This window comes from Schistocerca gregaria, chromosome 9 (genome assembly GCF_023897955.1).
Source record: "Schistocerca gregaria isolate iqSchGreg1 chromosome 9, iqSchGreg1.2, whole genome shotgun sequence".
NCBI lineage: Eukaryota > Metazoa > Arthropoda > Insecta > Orthoptera > Acrididae > Schistocerca > Schistocerca gregaria.
Window position 1 is genome coordinate 89,776,654 of NC_064928.1, and position 25,974 is coordinate 89,802,627.

General features: G+C 46.2%; 1 protein-coding gene across 1 annotated transcript in view; it reads right to left on the bottom strand.

Annotated features, from left to right (window-relative positions):
* Nucleotides 1-3,839: 3,839 nt before the first annotated feature.
* LOC126291446 (neurofilament heavy polypeptide-like) overlaps nt 3,840-25,974 on the bottom strand; it is a 110,694-nt gene continuing 88,559 nt past the window's right edge. The window contains exons 3-5 of the mRNA XM_049984960.1: nt 15,242-15,442; nt 6,074-6,143; nt 3,840-5,920 (exon numbers count right to left, since the gene is read on the bottom strand). Coding sequence (XP_049840917.1) covers nt 3,840-5,920; nt 6,074-6,143; nt 15,242-15,442 — 2,352 coding nt within the window. The remainder of the gene's footprint in view (nt 5,921-6,073; nt 6,144-15,241; nt 15,443-25,974) is intronic.

Here is a 25,974-nt window from a genome sequence, read left to right on the forward strand (position 1 = left end):
CTGTCCGAAAAAAACTATTCTTTCACGTCATTGACGTGGAACTTTTCAATTCTCTATATCAGTGCAACAATTACTCAGGAAATAAAATGACGTTGTACGATTACAGAATGAACACTGTAAAGGGCTTCCTTCCACCAAAGGACGTTCCACGAAATGTGAACAAGAAACATCACAAACAAACACACGTTGTGCAAAAGCGGGAAGCTACTGCAGGTAAGGTGTGTAGGAAGTGCGCGGAACAAGGCAAGCGCACTGATACACCATAGGAGTGTACAACCTGCCCAGACAAACTTGGTTACTGCTTGAACTGCTGTATGATTTCCCATAAGTAGCAAAAACGCTACAATATCTCGGAAATTCCGATTATCAAACTTCTTTTATTTCTTTTGACATTACATGGTTTCTTTTTATGACGTGAAAGGTTAGAACCTTTTTTCACGAGTACTCTGAAAATGAGGTTTTATTTTAAGTCGACACATTTCTTATTGCGTTGTAAAGCGTTCACTTCAGTTTTTTGCGAAAGAATTTAATGTGCTAAATTTGTTTTAATAGCACCGCAATTGAAGTGATTGGGGACACGAAAGAATCCTTCACGTAGGGCGAGTTTCGCTTAGTAATTTCTACACATCCGGGCTTCCCCTGGGCGTCTGTGATAAATGTAGACGGCTAATTCTCTCATAGCAGGAGCAAACACGCTACTAAATTTGCGACCTCTACGAGTCAATCTTAAAACTGCGCATTTGAAGTACATGTTATTTCAAATGAAACCGGTTTACTTTTTCCTTCTTAAGAATTTGCGTTTTGGACTCCAAATTTTTCCTGAATGCAGTGGATTTGTTGCTTGTTTGAACTGTATTTTTTGTTACATTATCAACAAATCACGAACATTTGAATGACGCTTGTGACCTCTATAGGTGTCAGACAGCAAACAGAATTTAAAACGTGACCACAATACAGTCGAAGCTTATTTGAAGTAATGCATCTAAGGTGTCATCGTTAAGTCAGTATAGAACATGATACTATAGATCTTACAAGGTCTTCGCGTCAGCATGTAGGTCAGGTGTGCGTAGGGGCGTCGGCTCCGAGCCGTACCTGCCGTTTCAGGGTGTTACCGGCCCGCACTGGAGAGCTGCGCGCCTGCACCGATGCCGCAGCGAAAGTGTCAAAAAAAAATATTTTCTACCGAAAATATGTATGAGGCAGAATGTTACAAACATCTTTGGACAGGCACGATCCAAGGAAGAGCGCTGTCGCATCCGAGACGGCGAATTTTGGTTCACACTGCATAGAAGTTAGTTAGCACTGTAATAGAAGTACATTTTACCATGTTAAATGAAACTTCCTGGTAGATTAAGGGGGTAGGACGTCAGACGGGCCGAATTGGAGCAGGAGAGGCACCACACGACATTTTAATTTCCACTGTCTATACTTTTACAAACAAATTCATAAAACTTTGTCAACACGACCAGGAAGGATTCAGGATTCAAACTCATAGCAATATAAGTTCAAAAGGATAACAAAATAATTTTTTTTTACGTGTGAAATTTCATCATTTTTTCACTTACTTTTGGCTGCATTTGTTGCTGTAAGTACACTTTTCTTGACAAGTAAGAGAGATTCTTAGATGAATTTTGCACAGCATACAAACTATAGTTACAGGTGTATGAAACTCTAGAACTTATTTAATTAATGAAAAAATGAATGAGCTGTTACTTTTTAAACTTCATGTTTAGAAAAAACTCAAATTTTATGGTTAATTATCTCAATTTTTAGTAGAGTTTTTAATAGATTTTGAAAATTCTAGAGGTTCATACACCTGTACGTATGGTTAGAATGCTGTGCAAAATTCATTGAAGAATCTCCCATACTTGTGAAGAAAAGTGTACCTGTAGCAACAAATTCAGCCAATAGTAAGTGAAAATATGACGAAATTTCACACACAAAAAAATTTGTTTTGTTATACTTTTGAACTTACATTGCTAAGAGTTTGAATCCTGAATCCTTCCTGGTCGTGTTGAAAAATTTTTATGAATTTATTTGTAAAAGTATAGACAGTGGAAATTAAAATGTGTGGTGACTCTCCTGCTCCAAGCCGGCCCGTTTGACGTCCTACCCCCCCTTAAAACTGTGTGCCGGACAGAGACTCGAACTCGGGACCTTTGCCTTTCGCGGGCAAGTGCTCTACCAACTGGGCTATCCAAGCACGACTCACGCCCCGTCCTCACAGCTTTAATTCCGCCAGTGCCTCGTCTCCTACCTTCCAAACTCCACAGAAGCTCTCCTGAGAAGGAGAGCTTAATGGACAAGTGTCATACCAAATTGTTCATCTAGACTTCCCGTATACGACTGTGAAACGTTGAGAACATCGTTTGCGTTGTACGAGGGTCGGTCAAAAAGTAATGCCTCCCATTTTTTTTCTACTTAAAAAAATTAAGTTAAGTGAAAAATTTGAATTTGGCGCCATTCCTCAAACCTTCTTCTGCAATCCACTGCAGTAGTAACTTTCTGTGTCAACAGGTGGCAGCACAGCAGAAGTTTGTAAGATGGCCGACATCGATGTTCGTTTGAGACAGCGTTGTGTGATTGAATTCTTGAATGCAGAAGGTGAAACGCCCATACGCATTCATGAAAGACTGAAGAAGGTGTATGGTGTTGTGACAGTGGATGTCAGCACTGTTAGACGATGGGTTCGTCGTTGTAAGGAAGCTGAAGGGCAAACACCGTTGACTGACGAAAAGCGGAGCGGCAGGCCGGTGAGTGCAGTGACTCCACACAACATTCAGCAAGTTGATGACATCATTCGTGGTGACCGTCGGGTGACTGCAGATGAAGTGTGTCGCATTATTTCTCTTAGTAAAGGCAGTGTGATCACGATTATTAAACAATTGGGGTACTCAAAAGTTTGTGCACGGTGGGTTCCAAGAATGTTAACCGATCAGAATAAAGAGGCAAGGAAAACAATAGCCTCCCAACACTTGCAGCGCTTCCGTTTGGAGGGAGATGAGTTTCTGAAAAAAATTGTGACCGGGGACGAAACATGGGTGCATTTTTTTGAACCCGAATCAAAGAGGCAGTCAATGGAGTGGCGTCACACAAGCTCGCCAAGGAAGAAAAAATTCTAAACTGTGCGATCGGCACGGAAAGTTATGGCAACAGTTTTCTGGGATACAGAGGGTGTGATTCTGGTTGATTTTTTGGAGCAGGGATGCACAATAAATTCTGTTCAATACGTCACAACCCTCAAAAAACTTAAAGCACGTCTTCAGCGAGTTCGCCCAACAAAATCAATGGCAGATATTCTTCTTTTGCATGACAATACAAGACCACACACCAGTCGTCACACCTCTGACGAGATTGTCAAAATTGGATGGGAAGTTTTGCCTCATCCCCCATACAGCCCTGACCTGACACCATCAGACTTCCATCTGTTCGGGCCACTGAAAGAAGCTCATCGTGGGATTCGTTTTGAAGATGAGGAGGCCGTCAAAACATCCGTGCGTCAATGGCTTAGGAAGCAGAGCTGTGATTTTTACCGTGCTGGGATACATGCCCTTGTTCAAAGATAGACCGAAACTGTAGAGATGGGCGGAGATTACATTGAAAAATGACAAAATGATCCTCAATGTTGTGGTTTTCAACCTATGTAATTGCATTTAAATTTCCTGACAATTAAACGTAGAATAGGAGGCATTACTTTTTGACTGACCCTCGTATATTACAGACATATAGCCTCTTAGGAACAATGTCTTCCTTTAACGTTTCTGTTAGGAGTGTGGACCCCAGAATGGAGTAAACTGTTGAAAGTGACTCTCAGCTGTCCATCTGCTGGTATTCAGAGATTACGGCTGACGTAATGCAGTGGACCTTACCTCGGCAGCTGTGGGCTTGCGGTCCTCAGGTTCTGCAGGAGACTGAGGGTCGGCTGCCTGCGATGCTGGGCTGGCGCCCGCAGTGTGGGCAGGTGACGTCGACTTAGGCCCCGCCCCCTCCGCCTCCTCCACCGCGGGGTACTCCAGGGGCTCGACCTGCCCCGGCGCGCCGTCGCTCTCCTCCTGCCGGCCCTTCTTGATGCTGCTGGCGAACGCCGCGCCCAGCAGCGACGCTGCCTTCTTGGCCACCATCTTGGCGATGATCTTGTCCTTGAGCTCGCTCTTCTTGGAGGCGGGCTTGCAGCTGCCGCCGGGGCTGCCGAAGGGGCTGCCGGTGGGAGACGACGACTGCGAGCGCGACTCGGCGCCGCCGGCTGCACTAGTGCGCGCCCCGCCGGCGGCGTTCTTCGAGTCGGACGCGAGCAGCAGCATCTTCTTCCTCCTGGTCTTCTTCTTCTGCTTCTTCCTCTCCCCGTCGCTGGCGCTGCTGTCCGACCTCTTGGCCCTGCCACCGGCGTCGCTGGACGACGACTTGGAGCCGCCCCTGGCGGCAGCGCCGCCGCAGCCCGCGTCGTCGTCGTCCTCGTCCTCGTCGTCGCCCTCGGTGTACGCACTGATGGCCTGCGTGGCCATGAGCAGCAGCTCCTGGATGCAGGGGGCCGTACCGGGCAGCTGCGGCCGCGCCAGCATACCCACGTCCGCCCGGCTCTTCACCTTCTTCGCCAGCACCGCCACGCTCGTCGCCGACGAGAGGGACTTCTTCTTGGGCACCGTGTTGGTGGCGGCATTGGCCGTCGACTTGCCAGTGGCGGCAGCCGGCTCCTCTCTGGGCGACCTCTTCCCGGTCGCCGTGTTGGTCGACGCCGAGGCCACCGTCCTCGGTGAGGACCCGCCACTGTTCCTGGCGCCGACAGTCTCCGCGGACTTCCTCGACGTCGTCGGTGAGGTGTTGGTCGCCACTGTAGCCGTCGCCTTGGGCACGCTCCCGTCACTCTCGCCGGACTTCCTCGTCCTGTTGGGTGACTCTGGAAGGTGGACGGCGTCCGCCCACTGCTGCTCTTTCGACTTATCGCCGGAGGTGGCACCCGACGGCGAGGCCGGAGCTGCGCCCGTCTCCGCAGCTGCGGACCGTCTCGCGGGATCCTCGCGAGGGGGCTCTTTCGCATTCTTACTCCCGGCGTCGCTAGCCGGCGAAGGTGGATTATTCGAAGAAGCGGCTGGCGATTTCGGGGACGCGACACCTGTCGTGGGGGACACTCGAGGCGAGACGGTTTTGTCCGCCGTGGGGGATTTGGTCCCCAGCTTGTCCGAAGGGGAGCTCTTCCCCGACTTCTCTGCGGGCGCTACTTTGGTCTTGTCTTGCGTCGAGCTACGCAACTGACTGCTAATCTTCTCCGCGACTTTGGAGGAAGAACTAAGTTTGTCACCGGAGCCCTTCTGCGGGGCAGACCGCTCCGGAGCCGGCGACTTCGGTGGGGCGGCCTTGTCTGCTGCCGAAGTCTTTGACAGCGAAGAGACTTTTTCGATTCTAGAGGCGCTATCTTTAGCGGAGGCGGCGTTTTTTGGAGCCGACTTCCCAGAAGGGACTGTCTGATTGGCTCTCGCTTCAGAGCTGTCCTTCCCTTTGGGCTTCGAACTGTCACCGGGGCTGGCCGGCGGGGGTAAAAGGAGGGGAGGCGATTTGGGAGAAGCCGCTCCGTCAGACGGAACGGGGCAGCCTTCCAGGACAGCCTGGTGCGGACTGGATGGCGATTTTCTGGACGCGGGAGAAGCCGGAGAACGCGGCGGCGGTTCCGGTGCGGCAGTGGCGGGGGCGGCCACTTCCGGTCCCGCAGGCTTGGCCTCTGGGGGCGGAGGCGCCTCGGGGGCGTGCTGGTCCGCAGCGTCCGGCCTCGGCTCCTCCTTGGAAGCGGCCGCCTGCTTCTTCTTCTTGGGTCCGCCCGGCTTGGCGGTCGCCTTGCCAGCCTGCTGCTGCTGCTGCGGCTTCCTCACGGGGGCGGCGGCGCCGGCCGGCCCCCGCTTGGCCGGCGGGCCGCGCCTCTTGGCGGCGGCTGCGGCGGCGGCGACCGCCCTCTGGCGCGGGGTGGCCGCGGAGGCGGAGGCGGAGGCGGCGCCGGCGCGCAGCAGGTGCTTCTTGCTGCGCAGCGGCGGCGCGGGCGTCGCCGGGCGCCTCGCGGCCGCCGCCGCCGCCGCCGGCTTGGCGCGCGCCACCGCCGACACCACCTTCACTGCCTTTGCTGGCTTCTTCACCTCGGCGGCCTGCTTCTTCGGCGCCTGCGGACAGACGGTTTACGTTTATTTTCAGTTCATTTCACATGATAATAGCTCGAGGTTGTACCGAGACCTTCTGATCTGAAACAGATAGAAATAGGCCAACACTAACTAGCATTCTACTTAGACTGTATTACTCATCCAAAAACACCATATCACTTACCTCTATACAGGGTGATACAAAAAGGTACGGCCAAACTTTCAGGAAACGTTCCTCACACACAAAGAAAGAAAATATGTTATGGGGACATGTGTCCGGAAACGCTTACTTTCCATGATAGAGCTCATTTTATTACTTCTCTTCAAATCACATTAATCATGGAATGGAAACACACAACAACAGAACGTACCAGCGTGACTTCAAACACTTTGTTACAGGAATTGTTCAAAACGTCCTCCGTTAGCGAGGATACATGCATCCACCCTCCGTCGCATGGAATCCCTGATGCGCAGATGCAGCCCTGGAGAATGGCGTATTGTATCACAGCCGTCCGCAATAAGATCACGAGGAGTCTCGACATTTGGGTTGCGTAGACAAGAGCTTTCAAATGCCCCGATAAATGAAAGTCAAGAGGGTTGAGGTCAGGAGAGCGTGGAGGCCTTTGAATTGGTCCGCCTCTACCAATCCATCGGTCACCGAATCTGTTGTTGAGAACCGTACGAACACTTCCACTGAAATGTGCAGGAGCTCCATCGTGCATGAACCACATGTTGTGTCGTACTTGTAATGGCACATGTTCTAGCAGCATTCCGTATGACATCATGGCGGCGAATCGAGGAAGTACAGTACATACTGACGAAACTAAAATGAGGTCTTACATGGAAATTAAGCTTTTCCGGACACATGTCCACATAACATCTTTTCTTTATTTATGTGTGAGGAATGTTTCCTGAAAGTTTGGCAGTACCTTTTTATAACACCCTGTATATTACACATTATTCTTAACCACGCTCGTTGTGTTACATTTTTTTTATTTTTTTAAATTTTTATTTGTCATTTACATTGTATAGATTAAATTATATTCTGATCAACTAGGTAGTAAAAAATTATATGGAACCATTTTAACAATTGTTAAGCATTCAATGCGCTGTAACGTCAGAGAAAACTTAATATATTATGTTCTTTATATTATTAAAAAAAGCATTAACAACTGATTACCAATAATACTGTAACAATGGGAAGTCTTTGCTATTAGCTTCTGAAGCATCCGACCGACCTTAAATTTCAAGGCAGTGCGTTACTCTACCATTAATGAAATAAATAAATTTCAATATTGCCACAAACATGGTAAGACTCACTGGTTTACATATTCTTTTGTTCATAGAAATTTACTCACGTTCTGCAATTGATGTTCATTTATTTACAGTCAGTTTTGTCCCCACACATTACTCGATACTCACGATCATACATTCATTCACGTTCTCTCTCTCTAACACACACTGTTGTTCATTAATTTACTCCATCGTTATGTTCGTATATTAACCTGGTATGGATGTATGTTCGTTCTATCTTTCCGTCTTTCTGTCGTTCATATTTGTTTATTACTTGTTAGTCTCTTATTCACATTCCTTCATTATTTGTTATTCTCTTATTCACAATGTTCTTTCATTTCTTCATTGGAGCTCGTTCATGCCATCATTCAAGTTCATTCAGTCCATGATTCATTGTCATTCTTTTAAATCCCTTTAATCATTCATTTACATTCTGTCATTCATAATCATGCATGCATTCATTCACTCAGCAGTCCTGTCTCTTACTCACCCACCGAAACTGTCACGAAGTGGTTTCTGAAAGTATTTGTGTGGAGTGTAGCCATGTACGGAAGTGAAACATGGATGATAAATAGTGTAGACAAGAAGAGAATAAAACCTTTCCAAATGTGCTACAAAAGAATGCTGATGATAAGATGGATAGATCACATAACTAATGAGGAGGTATTGAATAGAAATGGGGAGCAGACAAAATTGAAGCATAATTTGACTAGGAGGAGGGATCTGTTGGTAGGACATGCTCTGAGGAATCAAGGGATCACAAACGTAGCATTGGAGGGCAGCGTGGAGGGTAAAAGTCGTAGAGGGAGACCAAGAAAGAGATGAATACACTATGCAGATTCAGAAGGCTGTAGATTGCAGTAAGTACTGGGAGATGAAGAAGCTTGCATAGGATAGAGTAGCATGGAGATCTACATCAAACCAGTCTCAGGACGGAAGACCACAACAACAACAACAATTCGGTTATTCACATTCCTTCATTAATTGTTATTCTGTTATTCACATTGTTCATTCATTTCTTCACTGCAGTTCGTTCATGCCATCATTCAAGTTCACTCAGTTAATGATTCATTTACATCCTTTCATTCATGATCATGCATGCATTCATTCATTCACTCAGCAGTTCTCTCTCTTACTCACCCACTGAAGCAATCAGACTGATCTTGCATACATTCTCACACCAATAACGTATTCTTTCAAATTATTATAGACAATAATAACTTTCATGCCCTTAATGATGCTCCTAAATTTGGTGATTAAAACTACTACAATTCGATTAAAAAATAGAAGAATAAACTAGAAACAAAAATAGCTTCTCGCTGTACAGCTGCGTCATCTTGTAAAATCCTGGAAATACTAAAATGAGCCGACAGTTTGGCGGACATACAGTGGCCTTCCTCGGAACACGACGGCCGAAACGTCGGCTGATTTTAGTATTTTAAGTGTTTTACAAGATTACGCGGCAGTCATTCGGAAGGGTTTTAATGAGCCTGGCACAGGTCGCGGAAGACCATTTATTTGTATCAAAAATTAGCTAGTTTATCACCAAGTGATAAGGAGTTAAAATAGCTAGTCAATAAAAAACTAAAAACGTCCTTCAAAGTCACAAATTATTTCGGCGCAAGCAGTTCGTGAAGGTAAGAAGTATCTCGTCGTATCTTAAACTACACCCAGCAATAGCCTCTACTAAGTATATAAAATCCCACTGTGGGGAGGGCAAACTGGCGAGCCATGGGATTGTTATAGCTCTGCGTGCAGTTGTGTGGTGTGGCTCATGTGACACAATTTTTCCTGAATTTTGTATACACATGCATAGCGCGAAGCTCTGTTAAATATTTATCTGTTACCAGTCGGAAATTTTTGTTGTCCTACTTAAGTTGCTTAATGAAGCAACAGGTTTGGAGGTACGAACCTTGTCCTTTACAGCCTTAGAATGTGCTGTGACCTTCCTGTGCGTTTGTTGGTCCGGTGTTCACAAATACAAAAAATAATAATAATCGCTGACTTTGTTGAAACGAAATGGCTGCCCTCTGCTGGCATCTCCTGCCACGCCCTTGCATTTTGCTAACCACTGTTTATAAACTTGCTACAGACACTTCGACACGTTATCACAATCAACACTTTTGTGCAACAGAAAGAACAGGGCGGTAAAGGAAGGCTTATTTCAAATGGCTCTGAGCACTATTGGACTCAACTGCTGTGGTCATTAGTCCCCTAGAACTTAGAACTACTTAAGCCTAACTAACCTAACGACATCACACACATCCATGCCCGAGGCAGGTTTCGAACGTGCGACCGTAGCAGTCACGCGGTTCTGAACTGTAGCGCCTAGAACCTCTCGGCCACCCCTGCCGGCAAGGCTTATTTTGATTAACTACAGATGTGTCGATCCTGGTGCTATCTGACATTTGTGCTGACTCCTGCGCATTTTCCTGACGCATATGTGATGTTGGTGGGCGAAATACATTACAGTTAGAGAGCCTGTGGCTATTTCATGTTAATAAAGGCGTGATACAAATTATTTTAAAGAGTTATGTAAACTGTATATCTAACAGTTTTTGCTGTGTATAAATTTGTTTTCAGAATGTTATATTTAATGCACACAAATGCCATTCAAGTACGTTAGAATACAGACAATCCCTATTAGTCGACCACAGTATTATTGGTATTGGGAGTGAGAGCGCTTCTGTCGGCTTACCGAGAGTTTTTATCGCGATATTTCAACCTGACAGTATATGCACAGCTGTTTTTAAATCTTTCGCAATTCGATGCGCTTTATTTGGTAATCATCGCTCTTGTGTTTCCGAAATCGGCCAGCAGAGACCAAACGCAATAATACCAGGGTTACCTAGTCCAGCCCTCTCACATCATGCGCAATAACATTGGGGGTTATCTAGTACAGCACTCTCACGTTGTGTGTAATCGTTGTCAATACTGTTTACTGTCATTAACAGTTTTTTCTGTGATTCTCTATTTAGAATGTCGTATAAAGGATTTCCTTCCTCACCTGCTGTCAAAATAGATCTTTCTCCCGTGTATGTGTACGACGCATCCCCTGGTTGCTCCTCTCCCCTCCAAACCCCGCCCTCTGCCGTGCCTTCACCATTGTGTCCGCCCTAACCTTCACCTCTACCCCCTACATCTCCTTTCCCAAAGTGGCTTCCGTCGACTCCCCCTCCTGGATGGTGCCCTCTCTCCCTACCTTTATCCCTCCTGTCAACTCTGATCCCAATCTCCCCCTCCTCTCCTCTGTCCTTTTCCCGGTTTCCCCTTCCCCCCTTCCATTCCTGTTTTCTTTTCCCCTAACCTCCCTTCTCCCCCCCCCTCCTTCCCCGAGGCCTTTTGCATTCCTCTCCTCTGCCTTTCCCCACTACCAGTCGTGTCCGCCAAAGGCCTCCTTTTCTAGTAGACAGTGTCGGACGTTCCATGCGGCTTTTCGCAGATGATGCCGTAGTATACAGAGAAGTTGCAGCATTAGAAAATTGAAGCGAAATGCAGGAAGATCTGCACCGGATAGGCACTTGGTGCAGGGAATGGCAACTGACCCTTAACGTAGACAAATGTAATGTATTGCGAATACATAGAAAGAAGGATCCTTTATTGTATGATTATATGAGAGCGGAACAAACACTGGTAGCAGTTACTTCTGTAAAATATCTGGGAGTATGCGTGCGGAACGATTTGAAGTGGAATGATCATATAAAATTAATTGTTGCTAAGGCGGATGCCAGGTTGAGATTCATTGGGAGAGAACTTAGAAAATGTAGTCCATCAACAAAGGAGGTGGCTTACAAAACACTCGTTCGACCTATACTTGAGTATTGCTCAACAGTGTGGGATCCGTACCAGGTCGGGTTGACGGAGGAGATAGAGAAGATCCAAAGAAGAGCGGCGCGTTTCATCACAGGGTTATTTGGTAAGCGTTATGACGTTACGGAGATGTTTAGCAAACTCGAGTGGCAGACTCTGCAAGACAGGCGCTCTGCATCGCGGTTTAGCTTACTGTCCAGGTTTCGAGAGGGTGCGTTTCTGGATGAGGTATCGAATATGTTGCTTCCCCCTACTTATACCTCCGGAGGAGATCACGAATGTAAAATCAGAGAGATTCGAGCGCGCACGGAGGCTTTCCGGCAGTCGTTCTTCCCGCGAACCATACGCGACTGGAACAGGAAAGGGAGGTAATGACAGTGGCAATAAAGTGCCCTCCGCCTCACACTGTTGGGTGGCTTGCGGAGTGTAGATGTAGATGTCCCCTCCCTCCATCAGGTCCCCTTTTTTTTCTTTTCCTCTCCTCCCCCCGTTTTACCCCCCTCCGGGTCCTCATCCCCCCCCCCCCCCCAACCATCTGCAGCCGTGCACCTGTATAGTGCTGTTTTAAGTGAGTGTTCGGTGTTCTGCACCCCTGTTAGTGTTGCAAACAGCCACTGTACTTTCACCAGTTGTGTTTTTTATCTCGTGCGAACAGACAGTCACCTTGTTTTTTTAAATTGTGCCTGTCTGCTTATTGTCTCTCTTCATCCGCACCGTTACCGCAGTGGTTTTACATTTTAAATTCCACAACTTTCTGCAATTTTACGCTTTTTATAATAGCACTCTTTTATTGCCTTTTTCTTGTTTGTTAATATTCTATCTTTTTTTTTTAGCTTTTCTGTAGGCTGTAGAGCAGCATATTACGCTGCTGCCATCCCCTCCCCCCTTTGGTGTGTGTGTGTACGGGGGGAGGGGGGAGGGAATCTGAATGCAATATAGGAAATAAAATTAGTTACGATTTATGCTTCTATTAAAGAGCTCATTTGCGGTCTTTTGTCTCTTCTGCACATGTATCAATTGGAACGCGGTTATTTTTAAAAATGCTGTAAATGTAGCCTCACGTGATAACCTACACGTTTCTAACACATGATAACGTTTACTGTAAGCAGTACAGTGTTTTGTAATGTAATATGTTACGCTGCAATTTTAATATTTGTGGAGGCAAATTATTTGTTTCACATTAGAAACTAAATGGGAGACCATGTTCGTCATAAACTGTTAAGCGTGTTGGCCGAACACGTCTATTCTGAAATGCGCCGCACGGCGAGAGACTGTTTGGCCTCAGATGTTGAGTCTTAAGATGTTTCCGTTTACTGATAACTCTGTATCCGTAACGTATTTAACTTACGCGTCACCACAACTACTATAAAAATTGTTATTTTATGGAAGCCTGTTCCATCTACTGTAATGTTTATATCACAGAGCTGAAGGTGTAACAGCACAACGCGTTATAATCAGTAGTGATAAAAAGAACTTAGTGACCGCAATTAGCTTTTTGTTGTCACTGAGTAGTGAGTCGTATCGACAGAGGATGTCAGATTGATTCCATATTTTTAGATTTCCGGAAGGAATTTGTCACCGTTATGCATAAGCGACTTCTAATCAAATTACGTGTCTATTGAATATCGCCTCAGTTGTGCGACTGGATTAGTGAGTTCGTGTCAGAAAAGTCAAGTTGGTAGTAACTGAATCAAGTCATCGAGTAAAACGGAAGTAACAGGGCAACTGCTGCTCCTGCTCTACATTAACGACATGAGAGACAATCCGAGCACACCTCTTAGTGTTTGAAGATGATGCCGTCATTTACCGTCTGGTAAGATCATAGGATGATCGCAACCTATTGCAAAATGATTTAGGCACGGTATCTGTATGATGCGAAAAGTAGCGACTGACTCTGAATAACGAAAAATAGGTCATCCACAAGACTATTAAAAGTCATCCTTTAAATTTCCGTTTTGTATTTGTGTTGTGTATTTAAACCGGGAACCTAGAAACGACGGGAAGCTTCGTCTGGACATAGCCCTCACAGTGGTTCACAACCGCACAACAGGCCACAGTAGTTTACTGACCCCACCGCCGCCCCACACCGAACCCAGGGGTATTGTGCGTTTGGGCCCCCAGTGGACCTCCAGAGGACGTCTCACACCAGACGATTGTAACCCCCAATGTTTGCGTGGTAGGATAATTATGGTGTACGCGTACGTGAAGACAGTGTATGCTCAGCAATCGCCGATATAGTGTAGCTGAGGCGGAATAAGGGGAACCAGCCCGCATTCGCCGAGGCAGAGGGAAAACCGCCTAAAAACCATCCACAGGCTGGCCGGCACACCGGACCTCCACACTGATCCGCCGGGCGGATTCGTGCCGGGGACCGGCGCGCCTTCCCGCTCGGGAAGCAGCGCGGTGGACCGCACGGCTAGCCGGGCGGGCAAATTTCGGTTACTCGACAAATCATACAAATCGAAAGCCCGTAAATTCAACTAAATTCTAAGGGATTACAATTACTGATAACTTAAATCGTAACAATAAAATGGGTAATGTTGAGGAAAAAATCAAACCAAAGATAGCCTTTTATATTGGCAGAACACTTAAAAAATTCAAAAATGCCACTAGAGTGACCGCTAACACCACGCCTGTCAGCCCTCTTCTGGACTATTCATGTATGGTGAGCGATCTGCAGCAGATGTGACTGACGGAGGATATGAAGTTCAGAAGAAAATCTTAAACATGGCTGCGAAACAGCAACTGTGGAAATCTGAACAGGTAGAAAAAATCAAACAACCAGTTGCAAGTAAAGGCTTAATTGCCCTTGACCCATGTTTCGACCTATGTTTCGATATTTGTAAAAGTATCTTCTTAAGAAAAATTTATGTCCACATACTTCGCGGCCATGTTTAAGAATTTGAAGTACGTGCCTGCCCAGATATCGAAGGCTGTTAACAGGTATAAGGACATTAATTTTAAATTATAGAAACAGGGCCCACTACTTCTAATGAAGATATTTTCACAAATATCGAAATCTAAGTCAAGGGCTAGTAAACGTTTACACTTCCAACTGATTGGCTGATTTTTCAAACTCTTCAAATGAAGAGGAATAGATTTTTTGTTACGGCAGAAAAGGGTAAAGAGTGCTACCGAAATGATATACGTTAATTGCGGTGGCAATCATAAAGCAAAGCCTTTCCTGAATGAGATTGTCACTCTGCACCGGAGTGTACGCTGATATGAAACTTCCTGTCCGGATTAAAAGTGTGTGCCGGACCGAGACTCGAACTCGGTACCTTTGCCTTTCGCTGGCAAGTGCTCATATCAGCGCACACTCCGGTGCAGAGTGAAAATCTCATTCTGGAAACATCCCCCAGGCTCTGGCTAAGCCATGTCTCCGCAATATCCTTTCTTTCAGGAGTGCTAGTTCTGCTAGGTTCGCAGGAGAGCTTCTGTAAAGTTTGGAAGGTAGGAGACGAGGTACTGGCAGAAGTAAAGCTTTGAGGACGGGGCGTGAGTCGTGCTTGGGTAGCTCAGTTGGTAGAGCACTAGCCCGCGAAAGGCAAACGTCCGCAATTCGAGTCTCGGTATGGCACACAGTTTTAATCTGCCGGGAAGTTTCAAAGCCTTTCCTCTTTGCGGGAGGATCTTCTGGTGAAATTTCGATCACCAACATTCTCCTCCGATGGCGAAAATATTCTACTGGCGGACACATGCAAAGGGAGAAGCGATCACCATGATAAAATAAGAGAAATTAGAGCTTGCACAGAAAGATTAAAGTGCTCGTTCTTCTCGCGCGCTGTTAGTGAGTGTAACCGTAGAGAAATAACATGAAGGTGGTTCTATGAACCCTCTGCCAGGCAATTAACTGTGAATTGCCGAGAATAATAACGTAGATGTAGACCAAGCCAAGAGCGTATTACTGAGTTGAACATGGTCCCTGGCCAGAAGTGTTCATATAATAAAAGATATTGCGACTTCCGTGATTTGCACGCAGACGTGTAGATGGAGCTAGTTGCTGGGCCGTCGCGTACCTGCTTCCTGATGGGGCTCTTGGACTGCGGCTGCTGCTTGCTGGGGGCGGCGGCCGTCCTCTGGCGGTCCTGCCTCTTGGCCGGGGGCGGCGGGGGCGGCTTGGCCTTGCGGGCGCCCTTGGCGGCTGCCGTGGCCGCCACCTTGGCTATCAGCTTTCGCACCGCGGGGGCGGTCGCTTTCTTCTTCGCTGCCTCCACAGTCTGAAGAAAAAAAAAAAAAGAAAACTCCACGTCACCTACATTGCCTCTGTGGAACGCAGAGCGCGTGAAGAGGAATTACGATCTATATACACTGAGGCGCCAAAGCAACTCCTATAGGTATGCGTATTCAGATAGAGACAACAAGTGTCTGTCGTAGTATCTAGATCGGTTAGTGCTGCTACAATGGCAGTTTATCAAGATTTAAGTTAATTTGAACGTGGTGTTATAGTCGGCGCACGAGCGACGGGACACTGCATCTCCTAGGTAGTGGAGATTCCCGTACGACCATTTCACCGTGAATATCAGGAATCCGGTGAAACATCCAATCTCCGACACTGCTGCGGCTGGGAAAGATCCAGCAAGAACGGGACCAACGACGACTGAACAAAGATGACGGAACTGCAACGCTACTGCAAATTGCTGCAGATTTCAATGCTCGGCCATCAGCAAGTGTCCATTCAACGGAACAGCATCGATACGGGCTTTCGGAGCCGAAGGCCCACTCGTGTGACCTTGATGACTACACGACACGAAGCTTTACGCTTCCCCTGGGCCCGTCAACACCCACTTTGGACTTTTGATGACTGAAAACATGTTGCCTGGTCGGAGGACTCTCGTTTCAAACTGTATCGACCGCTGGATGTGTACGGGTATGGAGACAACATCATGACTCCATGGACCGCGCATGTCAGCAGGGGACTGTTCGAGCTGGTGAAGGCTGTGTACTGGTGTCGAGCGAGTGCACTTGGCGTGATATGGGGTCCCTGATACGTCTAGGTACGACTCTGATAGGTGTCACGTACGTAAGCATCCTGTCTGATCACCTGCATGCATTCGTATCCATTGTGCATTCCGACGGACTTGGGCAATTCCAGCAGAATAACCCGTGACCAAAATTGTTACAGTGTGGCTCCAGGAACTCTCTTCACCAAACTCCCCTCACATGAAGATTATTGAGCGTATCTGGGATGCCTTGCAACGTGCTGTTCAGAAGAGATCTCCACCCCCCCACCCCCCATCCCCTCCTCCATCCCCGTACTCTCATGGATTTTTGGACAGTCTTGCAGGATTCGTTGTGTCTGTTCCTTCTAGCATAAGTTCAGACATTAGTGGAGTTTATGCTACGTAGTGTTGCGGTATTCCTGGGTGCTCCCGGGGGTCCTACACGATATTAGGCCGGTGTACCGTTTTCTTTGGCTCTTCAGTGTATACACGTTAAGCAATGGGCGCACAGACAAAACGTTCTTGACCCCCAGAATGTATCATAGTGATACAGTGTAAAACGACGGTATGGGGGTAGCCTAAATTAGTATTTATGAAGTGTTAGATTCCAATTTACATATTTACTTTCGATGCAATTTGTTACGTATTTCGCGACAATTTTTGACCAAATTCAATCGTTTGTCTAAATCGTTCTCCAAAAACAGTCTCCTTATGTTCGTAACGCAGACAGTGTAGCATCTATGCCGTATTTCTGCCCGCGTTTCATCACAGATCATAGACAGCTCACACTGCCGTACGTAAGGAAGGAGGCAAGGTCAGTAGACCTATCCATCCTAGAAAGCGGCAGATGGTGGGAGCAGAAGCAGTGTCATTTGTTTTCTTTTTTCTTTATTGGATTTCGATTGCCCCAGAGGGGGGCGGGCTGGCAGCAGCAAAGTACACCGCTCTGCAGCCTACAGAAAGTTAAAAAAAATCAGAATTAGGAGATATCATAATAATAAGAGCAGGAGATAAAACGGTGACTGTTTTAAATTGAAAGTTGCGTAGAAAATATAAAAACAAAGGGTCGGTGATGCTGATTAAAACACATAGCAAATGGACAGGCACAATTTAAAAAACACGGCGACAGACTGGTTTCTGTTCGCAACAGTTAAAAACAAACCTAGCGACAGTATGGTGGCTGTTTGCAACAGTTAAAAAGGGGGACGTACAACACTGAACACTCACGGAAACACTAGACTATAAAGAACGAAGAAGTATGGAGGGGGGGGGGGGGGAGAAGGACACGAACAGAGGAGGGGGAAAATGGGGGGGGGGAGAGAAAAAGCAAAAGAATGGGGGAGCGGATGGGGGGAGAGGACGCAGAAAAGGGAGGGGGGGGGGGCAGAGAGGACGCAGAAAAGGGAGGGGGGGGGGCAGAGTGGACGCGAAAAGAAGTGGGGTGTCATTCGATTTAGCATCGAATGTAGATGTAGATTACAAGAGTTTGATTACTCGTATTTATTGTTGCCACGTCTGAGCAGAATTGCAACTATGCTGATGACTTTATCCCCACTGATGGCTTTTTAATTTCGATTTTAATAACTCTAAATTCACGTTCTAAAGTTAAAGATTTCCCTTGTGGAATTGGGGAGGTTTAGAGCAAGCTGCGGTTCGGGTTGTTGAGTAATCTCCCTGTCAATCTGCCATACGTTAACAGCTGCCTAAGTCATGTTTGTCGGATTCGGAGTTGACGAATTTATTGCTTAAAAGCCGAATTCCTGAAATATGTTTTTATTTTGCCTATCATCTTGCGAGACGGTATATGTGTAATGTAGAGCATGTTGTACACTTTATGCAAGTCTGAATTTCATGGGTTTTATTTAAATAGTAATTTTTATAAAGTTGCCACCCTTGCACCGTAAGAGCCCTTTTAAAAACAAATTGCACTTTTGGTGGCAAATAATTTCTTAGTGAGAGTATTTGTACCATTTTCATCCCTCTTACGGGGTGCATAGTTAATGTGTTTGAGTTGTTAAAATTTTAGTTTAAAGAAATCTGGTGTGTTGCAGAACTGTACCAGTGTAGTTTTTCAGAGGTCGTAACTATGGCCATGTTGAATGGGAGCGGAAGCTTCTCAGCCAGAAGGCTCCTACTGTAACAAAAAAATTTTGTTATTCTGTCTCTGAACAATTGTAACTTGATATTTAGCGGGTGCTTTCTGATTGTAATTTTAAATCTGTTTTTGAAAAGGCTTTTAGGAATAAAATTCACATTTATTAAATGTAATTTTATTTTCCACGAGTTACTTCCTGGCAACTACTTCCACGTTCACCTAGTGTGATTAAATGTGTTAATGTACTTGGTGAATCGCTAGTAAGTTGTTTAAGAAAAGATTTTGAAAGTAAATTTACGGTTCAACCAGCGGAACGAATCAGTCGTGACTTCCAAGGCGCTACCACCAGTCCAGCTTGCGCGATGACTGTGCGTTGGGAGTTAAAACAGTAGAGTACAGTGGTGGTCAAGCTTATACAGTACGCCAAACATCTGTGTAGTCCATCCCAAACGACACGTGGGATGGTGTAAGCAGCGACGCCGATGCACAGTGGACGTGGTCCCCTCGTTGCGAATGCTTAATGCGGAAGGATATCAATACATTTTGCGGCGTTGTGTATCGCTCACAGCAGAGGGGCAGTTCGGATACCATGTCGTAACGCAGCGTATGTGAGTGACTGGTGTGTGGGCCATAACATTCCTGAGATGAACTGCCATGCCCCGGGTCTCTACTTGGAATCAATGGAATAGCTTAGGGATCAGCTGGAACGTGGATTTCGCTCGAGAATACAGTGTCGAACATCACTACCTTCTTTGATTTCGGCTCTGGAGAGAGAACGGACTGCGATTCCTCAACAGACATTCAGGCATGTTGCTGAAAGTGTCCCCAGCAGAGTTGGGGAACGGTCGACACATCCCACATTAATGTCAACAAATGAGTGTAAAGTTTCGTCTCTGATCCCTGTGTAGTCAGGGGGCTACAACCATCAGGGTACTTGGCGGCCCCACCAACAACGGAATTCCATGGTCCTCGTCCGTGCAGAAAACGACACTGTATAGTGGGTGGACGAAAATGCACCCAGGTAAGGTGTCCTCGCCCAAGAGATGGAGGATGAGCGGGACTGCAATGCCACGACGACAAAGTGGGCTGATGATCTCCACGCACGACAGACACGATACACCATGTAAGGCGCCCTTCCCAAATGGATCCCCCTTCGGGTACATTTTGAAAAATGTTGGTCAAACCCAACAGGGGACCATCACAATGGCTGACTCATTATTCGCCTCTTACGGCAGGCAGGAATACCTCGGGCCTATCCTAACCCCGGGCCCGCAGGGGGGTTACAAACTGGAAAAGTGGTGTGGTCATGGGGTCACAGGCCGAGAAGACCGTAAAAGAAGTGACAACCACAACCAAGAATACAGTAGAACCTTATATATAGAAATAAAAACCAAACACGGAGGAAACTCAGGACCAGTTGAATCATTTGTGGATCATCTGCTAATATTAAATTTAAGGAATCAAGAAAACTATTTTTAACATGAAGGGCCGAGAGAAGGGGACATTCCACCAATATGTGATATATTGTCAGTATGGCTCCAGGACCACATTGTGGGGGAGGAGTTACGTAGTTACAGTGAACCACACGGTTGTGTGAGAATGCACCTCTTGCAGCATGTAGTGTTATGTGAGCCTCACTGCCCCTTTTTTAATTAATTTGTGTCTGATTTTAGTCTGAGAAGCGCAGTAATACATGTAAATACTGTAAATGTAAATGTGATTCAAAAAGTACTTGAAGTGAAGTGAAGCGTAGCGTAGCTGGACAGCAACAAACTCTTTAGCGAGCAGTTCCCGCAACGATAGTAGTTGTGAATCTTTAAATATGGACTCCCTAAAAAAAAAAAAAGAGAGAGAACTGTTAATCTGTATCTTGTGGAAATAGGGCATGTTGCTAGGCCGTCGCTCAGAACGTATTCTTACATTTAATGAAAATGAATATTTTAGTGATAAAACCGAGTTAAGTATGTGTAAGAGTTGCCAAACATTTCTATATATACAAATTTTCTGGAAGTGAATAATAGAAATATCTTGTTTCTGGAAAAGGAGGTGAACATTACCGTCCCGTCGCCGTCTATCAATCGATAGAATTGTAAGTGTACAAAGTTCACAAAAATACAGGAAAAGAAATGCATTCTCTATAGTTTTCATTCAATAAGTAACAACCTCTCATAATTTCTTAATTTCAGTAATTGGATTATTTTCTCGTACAATAGTATGGTGCTGAACTCCACTGACCAATTTTGGTGTAGCAGGACGTATAATTTGAAGGAAGTTTGTATGCCAAGCAATCTCCTTCTCTCACCAAAATCAGATTGCTGTTTGATCTTGTTTACTTACAATAGTGGTCCCTTAGGTATGAAAAGCTACGAAAACTTGGGCTCAACGCTATCCGCAATACGGCCAAGTAACTAACAGAGTTGTATTTTAAACCTCACAGAGCAATAACTTCCTCCAAATTGTAATACGTCAACAACTGGTGCAGAACCTGATCATTCAAGGAGGCAGCAACGAAAATTCCGGTACCAGTCACGACTTAAAGTAAAAAATCTCTCTCTCTCCAAACACACATACAAATATTCATATGAAAAAAAGTCATTTTATAAGCGTCTGCCACGGAAGTTGATCGATCATCTCCGAGACGCTTTCGCGCTTAGAAAATGAATCCATTTACGAAACGTGCTACTCTTCTTTGGACCTACTGTATTTCCTCTATCAATGGTACAGGGTAGGGATCTAGGCTGACGAGCAATATTCCAGTATTGGGTGGGTTCCGCATCTCCATTATCTGGGATCACTTTTATGTGGTCGTTCTACTTTAAACCGCTCAGTACGGATACCCCCAGATATTTTACGAGTATGCAACGAACTGCTTCCAGAAACTGATCTGCAACCGTGTAGTCATAGAATAATGGAAAAATCGATTTTTAGAGCCAGGCTATTATAGAATCACTATTATTTACATTACGTCAGCTCATTTTACCCGTTACTCATTTTGAAGCGCATACTCCTACTCTCCTTAAATATATATATATATATATATATATATATATATATATATATATATATATATATATATATATATATATATATATATATACGGGCGAGAAGAACGTGAATAGCCGTCAACGATTTAAAATAAGTATTGCTGTAGCGGCATTCGCAAATAAACATGAAAAAAATTCGTAATGTATCGCGTGGAGCATTGCCCTAGGCAGGTTGATTCGACACACTCTAGTTTAGCGTAAACAACTATTCGAAGATATACGAAGAAAGAGTCGCTACCACCCAGCTGATCGCACCTGTCGATATGTCCTGGGTACATGGTGACTCTGAAAATTATATGTTCTAGGGCTATTAGTAAAGTAAGTTCCGATTGATCGCGAAATGGAAACCACTGTGATAATCAGAAATATTTTATGTCCAACAGTTGGCTACAGCTTCCAGGCACTGCTCTACATAGTCAACACTCCGATTTAGACATTTGTCGTTACGTTGTATCAACTGTTCAATACCCTCGTCATAGAAGGCAGCCGCCTGTGCTTTCCGCCATTTCTCTACGCTCATCTATAGCTCGTCTGTGCGAAAGCGTTGTCTTCATAGCCAGTAGTTAATGCGAGCAGAGATGAAACACAGAGGGAGCCAATTATGAGCCGAAGTGTAGGTGATCAAACACTTCCCATCGAAAACGCTGCAGGAGCATTTTCATTGCCCTGCAGATTGCGACCGAGAATTGTCACATAGTAGAAACCGTATGACATACGTAATGTGGGCTGCATAACATCAGGCGAAATCTCTCATCAGGATGTCACACTTGGCGGAAGACACTATTTTTTACGCATCTTTATCTGCTAACCATGCCTTCAGAACAAAAGAGCGAAGTGATATAACCGACAGGCATACTAGAGACAGTGACACACATGTGCAAAGCTTTATTAGATTTTGACAGAGGATTCCATTTCTTGACCGATTGGAACTTACTTTCCGAATATCCCTCTTGTGTTGTCACCACCAGACACCACACTTGCTAGGTGGTAGCATTTAAATCGGCCGCGGTCCGTTAGTATACGTCGGACCCGCGTGTCGCCACTATCAGTGATTGCAGACCGAGCGCCGCCATACGACAGGTCTAGTCTAGAGAGACTCCCTAGCACTCGCCCCAGTTCTACAGCCGGCTAGCGACGCTTCACTGACTACATACGCTCATTTGCAGAGACGACATTTTAGCATAGCCTTCAGCTACGTCATTTGCTACGACCTAGCAAGGCGCCATATTCCGTTACTATAATTACATATAATATTGTGACTCATGTACCATGAAGAGCGACGTTCATCATTAATGGCTTAAAGTTAAGTACCAAACTAATTACGTCCGCTTTCTGAATTCTAATTCCTTGTCATGTTTCAGACCTCACGTCAGTACAGTCCTTCCCTCCTCACGTCAGCCTGCGTGAGCTAAAACGCATGCATTTCGGCCTCCACTTGTATCACAGTGTTGGCTCTTCTGCCAACACAGCACCTGGAATTTTGTCGGTTTGTTTATATTTATTTGCCCGCTCTCTTTTTACATGTATGTGTATTTATTTTTCCTCTAGTCCATCCGTAACTGTACTTTTCTTGCTTGTTTGTAGTATTTATACGACTTCGGAGGCCTCTGAAACGGTGTGGGCGGTCTCTCAAATGTGTCGTCACTGTGAAATTATTGGTGTCAGTCATTCTGGTATGCTCTTTAAATCGAATGTTGAAATTATGTCGTGTAAGACCCGTGTAAAATTTCCGGCAAACTTATTGAAACAATAATGGGTTTTTCCGTCTTGTTTATGCGTAATACGTTACATTTGTTAACACCGAGAGCCAACTGGCAGTCGTTGCACCAAGCTTGGGGTCCTGCCGCTTCGGGTGTGAGTAAGCGCTCGTGCGTTTCTCTAGCGCACCACAGCGCAGCACAGCACAGCACAGCACACGACACGACACGCCTTCCGGCTGGGTTGGCGCCAGCGAAGAGCGAGCCATTTCCTGCGCCCTGCCTTGTCAACGGCTCTTGTTAAACGCGGGGCTACTGCCGGAAATTGAGTAGCGCAACAGGTGGGAATCGCCACGCAGCTGTCGCACCCAGGCGCGGAATTACAGCTGTGCTGTGCTGCGCTGTGGCTTTACTTGTAAAAATAGCCAGCCTCAAAGCTGTGGTCCCAACTGGCACTTCTGTCTCTATGTAGGAGCGCGCGGAGGTCAGAACAACACAACGGTACAGCAGGTGTTTGCAACATGGCGCGACTCGAGATTAGCCGTCCTCTGAACAGAGCACACTGGTAGCTCTGAAGCACTGCACTTGGTTTAGAACTGGCGCTCGTGTGCACAGGCGGCGCGGCATAGAGCGATTCCAAGGCACAGGGCAGCATAGCTAGCCAGGTGGTGGCATGTGGAGCTGTCTGAACAGCAGACGACACGCAAACTTCTGCGGTAACACTGAGTTCACACCGATTCGGGCGGACTTGACGTCACTAACGCGCGTACACGGTGTACTTGAGACTTTTGTGATCGTAATGTTAAACTTCGGCGGCCATCCTAGGAGACGAATAAACTGAGCAGTTATATCTTCACTTGGTATATTCATTTCAATTTTCGAAGCTGTTGCTGTCTTTTGTTTCTCTGTGAGCGAGATATTGACAAAACTGCTGTAAGGACTTACCAGCACGGTTTGTGAGTGGTGAGCAAGTGTCACTACTAAACTGATGCTCATAAATTAAGGATAATGCTGATACATGGTGAAACAACGCTCTGGTGGGCGGTTTGAGCGTTTAAATCACCTCGGGGTATGACCATCGGTGCATTTGACCTGCGGTCGTCGCACGGTGGCGCTGGCAGCAGTCCACATACGCAGAGGTGTGTTGGTGCATGTCAGAGTACGGTGCAGCGAGTAAGTGTGCAGACGTTTTCAGACGTGCTAATGGTGACTGTGTGTGAAAATGACTCAAAGAGCACATATTGATGACGTTATGAGGGGTAGAATACTAGGGCGACTGGAGGCTGGTCAAACACAGCAAGTGTGAGCTCAAGATTATGGCAACGATTCCAGCAGACAGGAAACGTGTCCAGGCGCTACAGTACGGGACGTCCACATTGTACAACACCACAAGAAGACCGATATCTCACCATTAGTGCCCGAAAACGGCCACGGAATACTGCAGGTAGCCTTCCCCGGGACCTTACCGCAGCCACTGGAACAATAGTCTCCAGACACACAGTCTACAGACGACTGAACAGACATTCGCCCGGAGACCTGCAAGGTGCATTCCACTGACCCCTGGTCACAGGAGAGCCCGTAAAGCCTGGTGTCAAGAACACAGTACACGGTCATTGGAACAGAGCTACCAAGTTATCTTCACGGAAGAGTCCAGGTATAGTCTGAACAGTGATTCTCCCCAGGGTTTCATCTGGCGTGAACCAGGAACCAGATACGAACCCCTTAATATCCTTGAAAGGGACCTGTATTGAGGTCGTGGTTTGATGGTGTGGGGTGGGATTATGATTGGTGCACGTACACCCCTGTATGTCTTTGAAGAGGAACTGTAACAGATCAGGTGTATCGGGACGTCATTTTGCACCAGTATGTCCGCCTTTTCAGGGGTGCATCCTACTGATGGATGATAACGCACACCCCACCGACCTGCCACCGCGGAGGAGTACCTTGAAACAGAAGACATCAGGCGAATGGAGTGGCCTGCCTGTTCTCCAGACCTAAACCCCACTGAGCACGTCTGGGATTCTCTCTGTCGACATATCGCTGCACGTCTTCAAACCCCTACGACACTTCAGGAGCTCCGACAGGCACTGGTGCAAGAATAGGAGGCTGTACCCCAGCAGCTGCTCGACCACCTGATCCAGAGTATGCCAATCCGTTGTGGGACCCGTGTACATGTGCATGGTGATCATATCCCATATTGATGTCGGGGTACAGGCGCAGGAAACAGTGGCGTTTTGTAGCACATGTGTTTCGGGCGGTTTCCTCAACTCATCACCAATACCGTGGACTTACAGATCTGTGTCGTGTGTTCCCTATGTGCCTATTAAATCAGCACCTGTTTTGTGCAGTGTTAAGTTGTGTGGCACCACATTCTGCAATTATCCTTAATTTATGAGCATGAGTGTAATTACGTCGTCGTGGGTGAGTCGTTTAAATGCTGTTGAACGATGATAGTAGTCCTGTGTTCGATACTGCGGCAAATCCTTCATTTTGACGTGAAATTGCCTGTTCGCTCTTCGGTCGAACTTTCTTGTGTGATGAAATAGTGTCAGATTTGTATCGCTATTAACTGCATGATTAACAATGCGTGAACAACGGTTGAGCCCACACGGATATGCGTGGTCCAGTCACATTAATGTGACAACCGCCTACGTTTGACGCCAACGAGCGATTACCGCTGACAGACGGCAAGTGACAGCCGTAACGGCGGCTTGTCTCACGTCCAGAAGGGCGACAGCGTTGGCTTTCGTACAAAAGGTGGATGAATTTCCGAAATGGCTACGTTTTTGAAGTATTCGAGAGCCGCCATGTTTAAAGTATACAGTTCATGGCGAGATGGAGCTATCCAAAACCGGCGTCGAGGCAACTGCGGTGCTGCACGGGCCATAAATGACACACATTAAATGTATTCGCAATTGGGAATAATGAGAACCATTAGCTAGAGAATGGGATGACGACAATGAAAATTTTTGC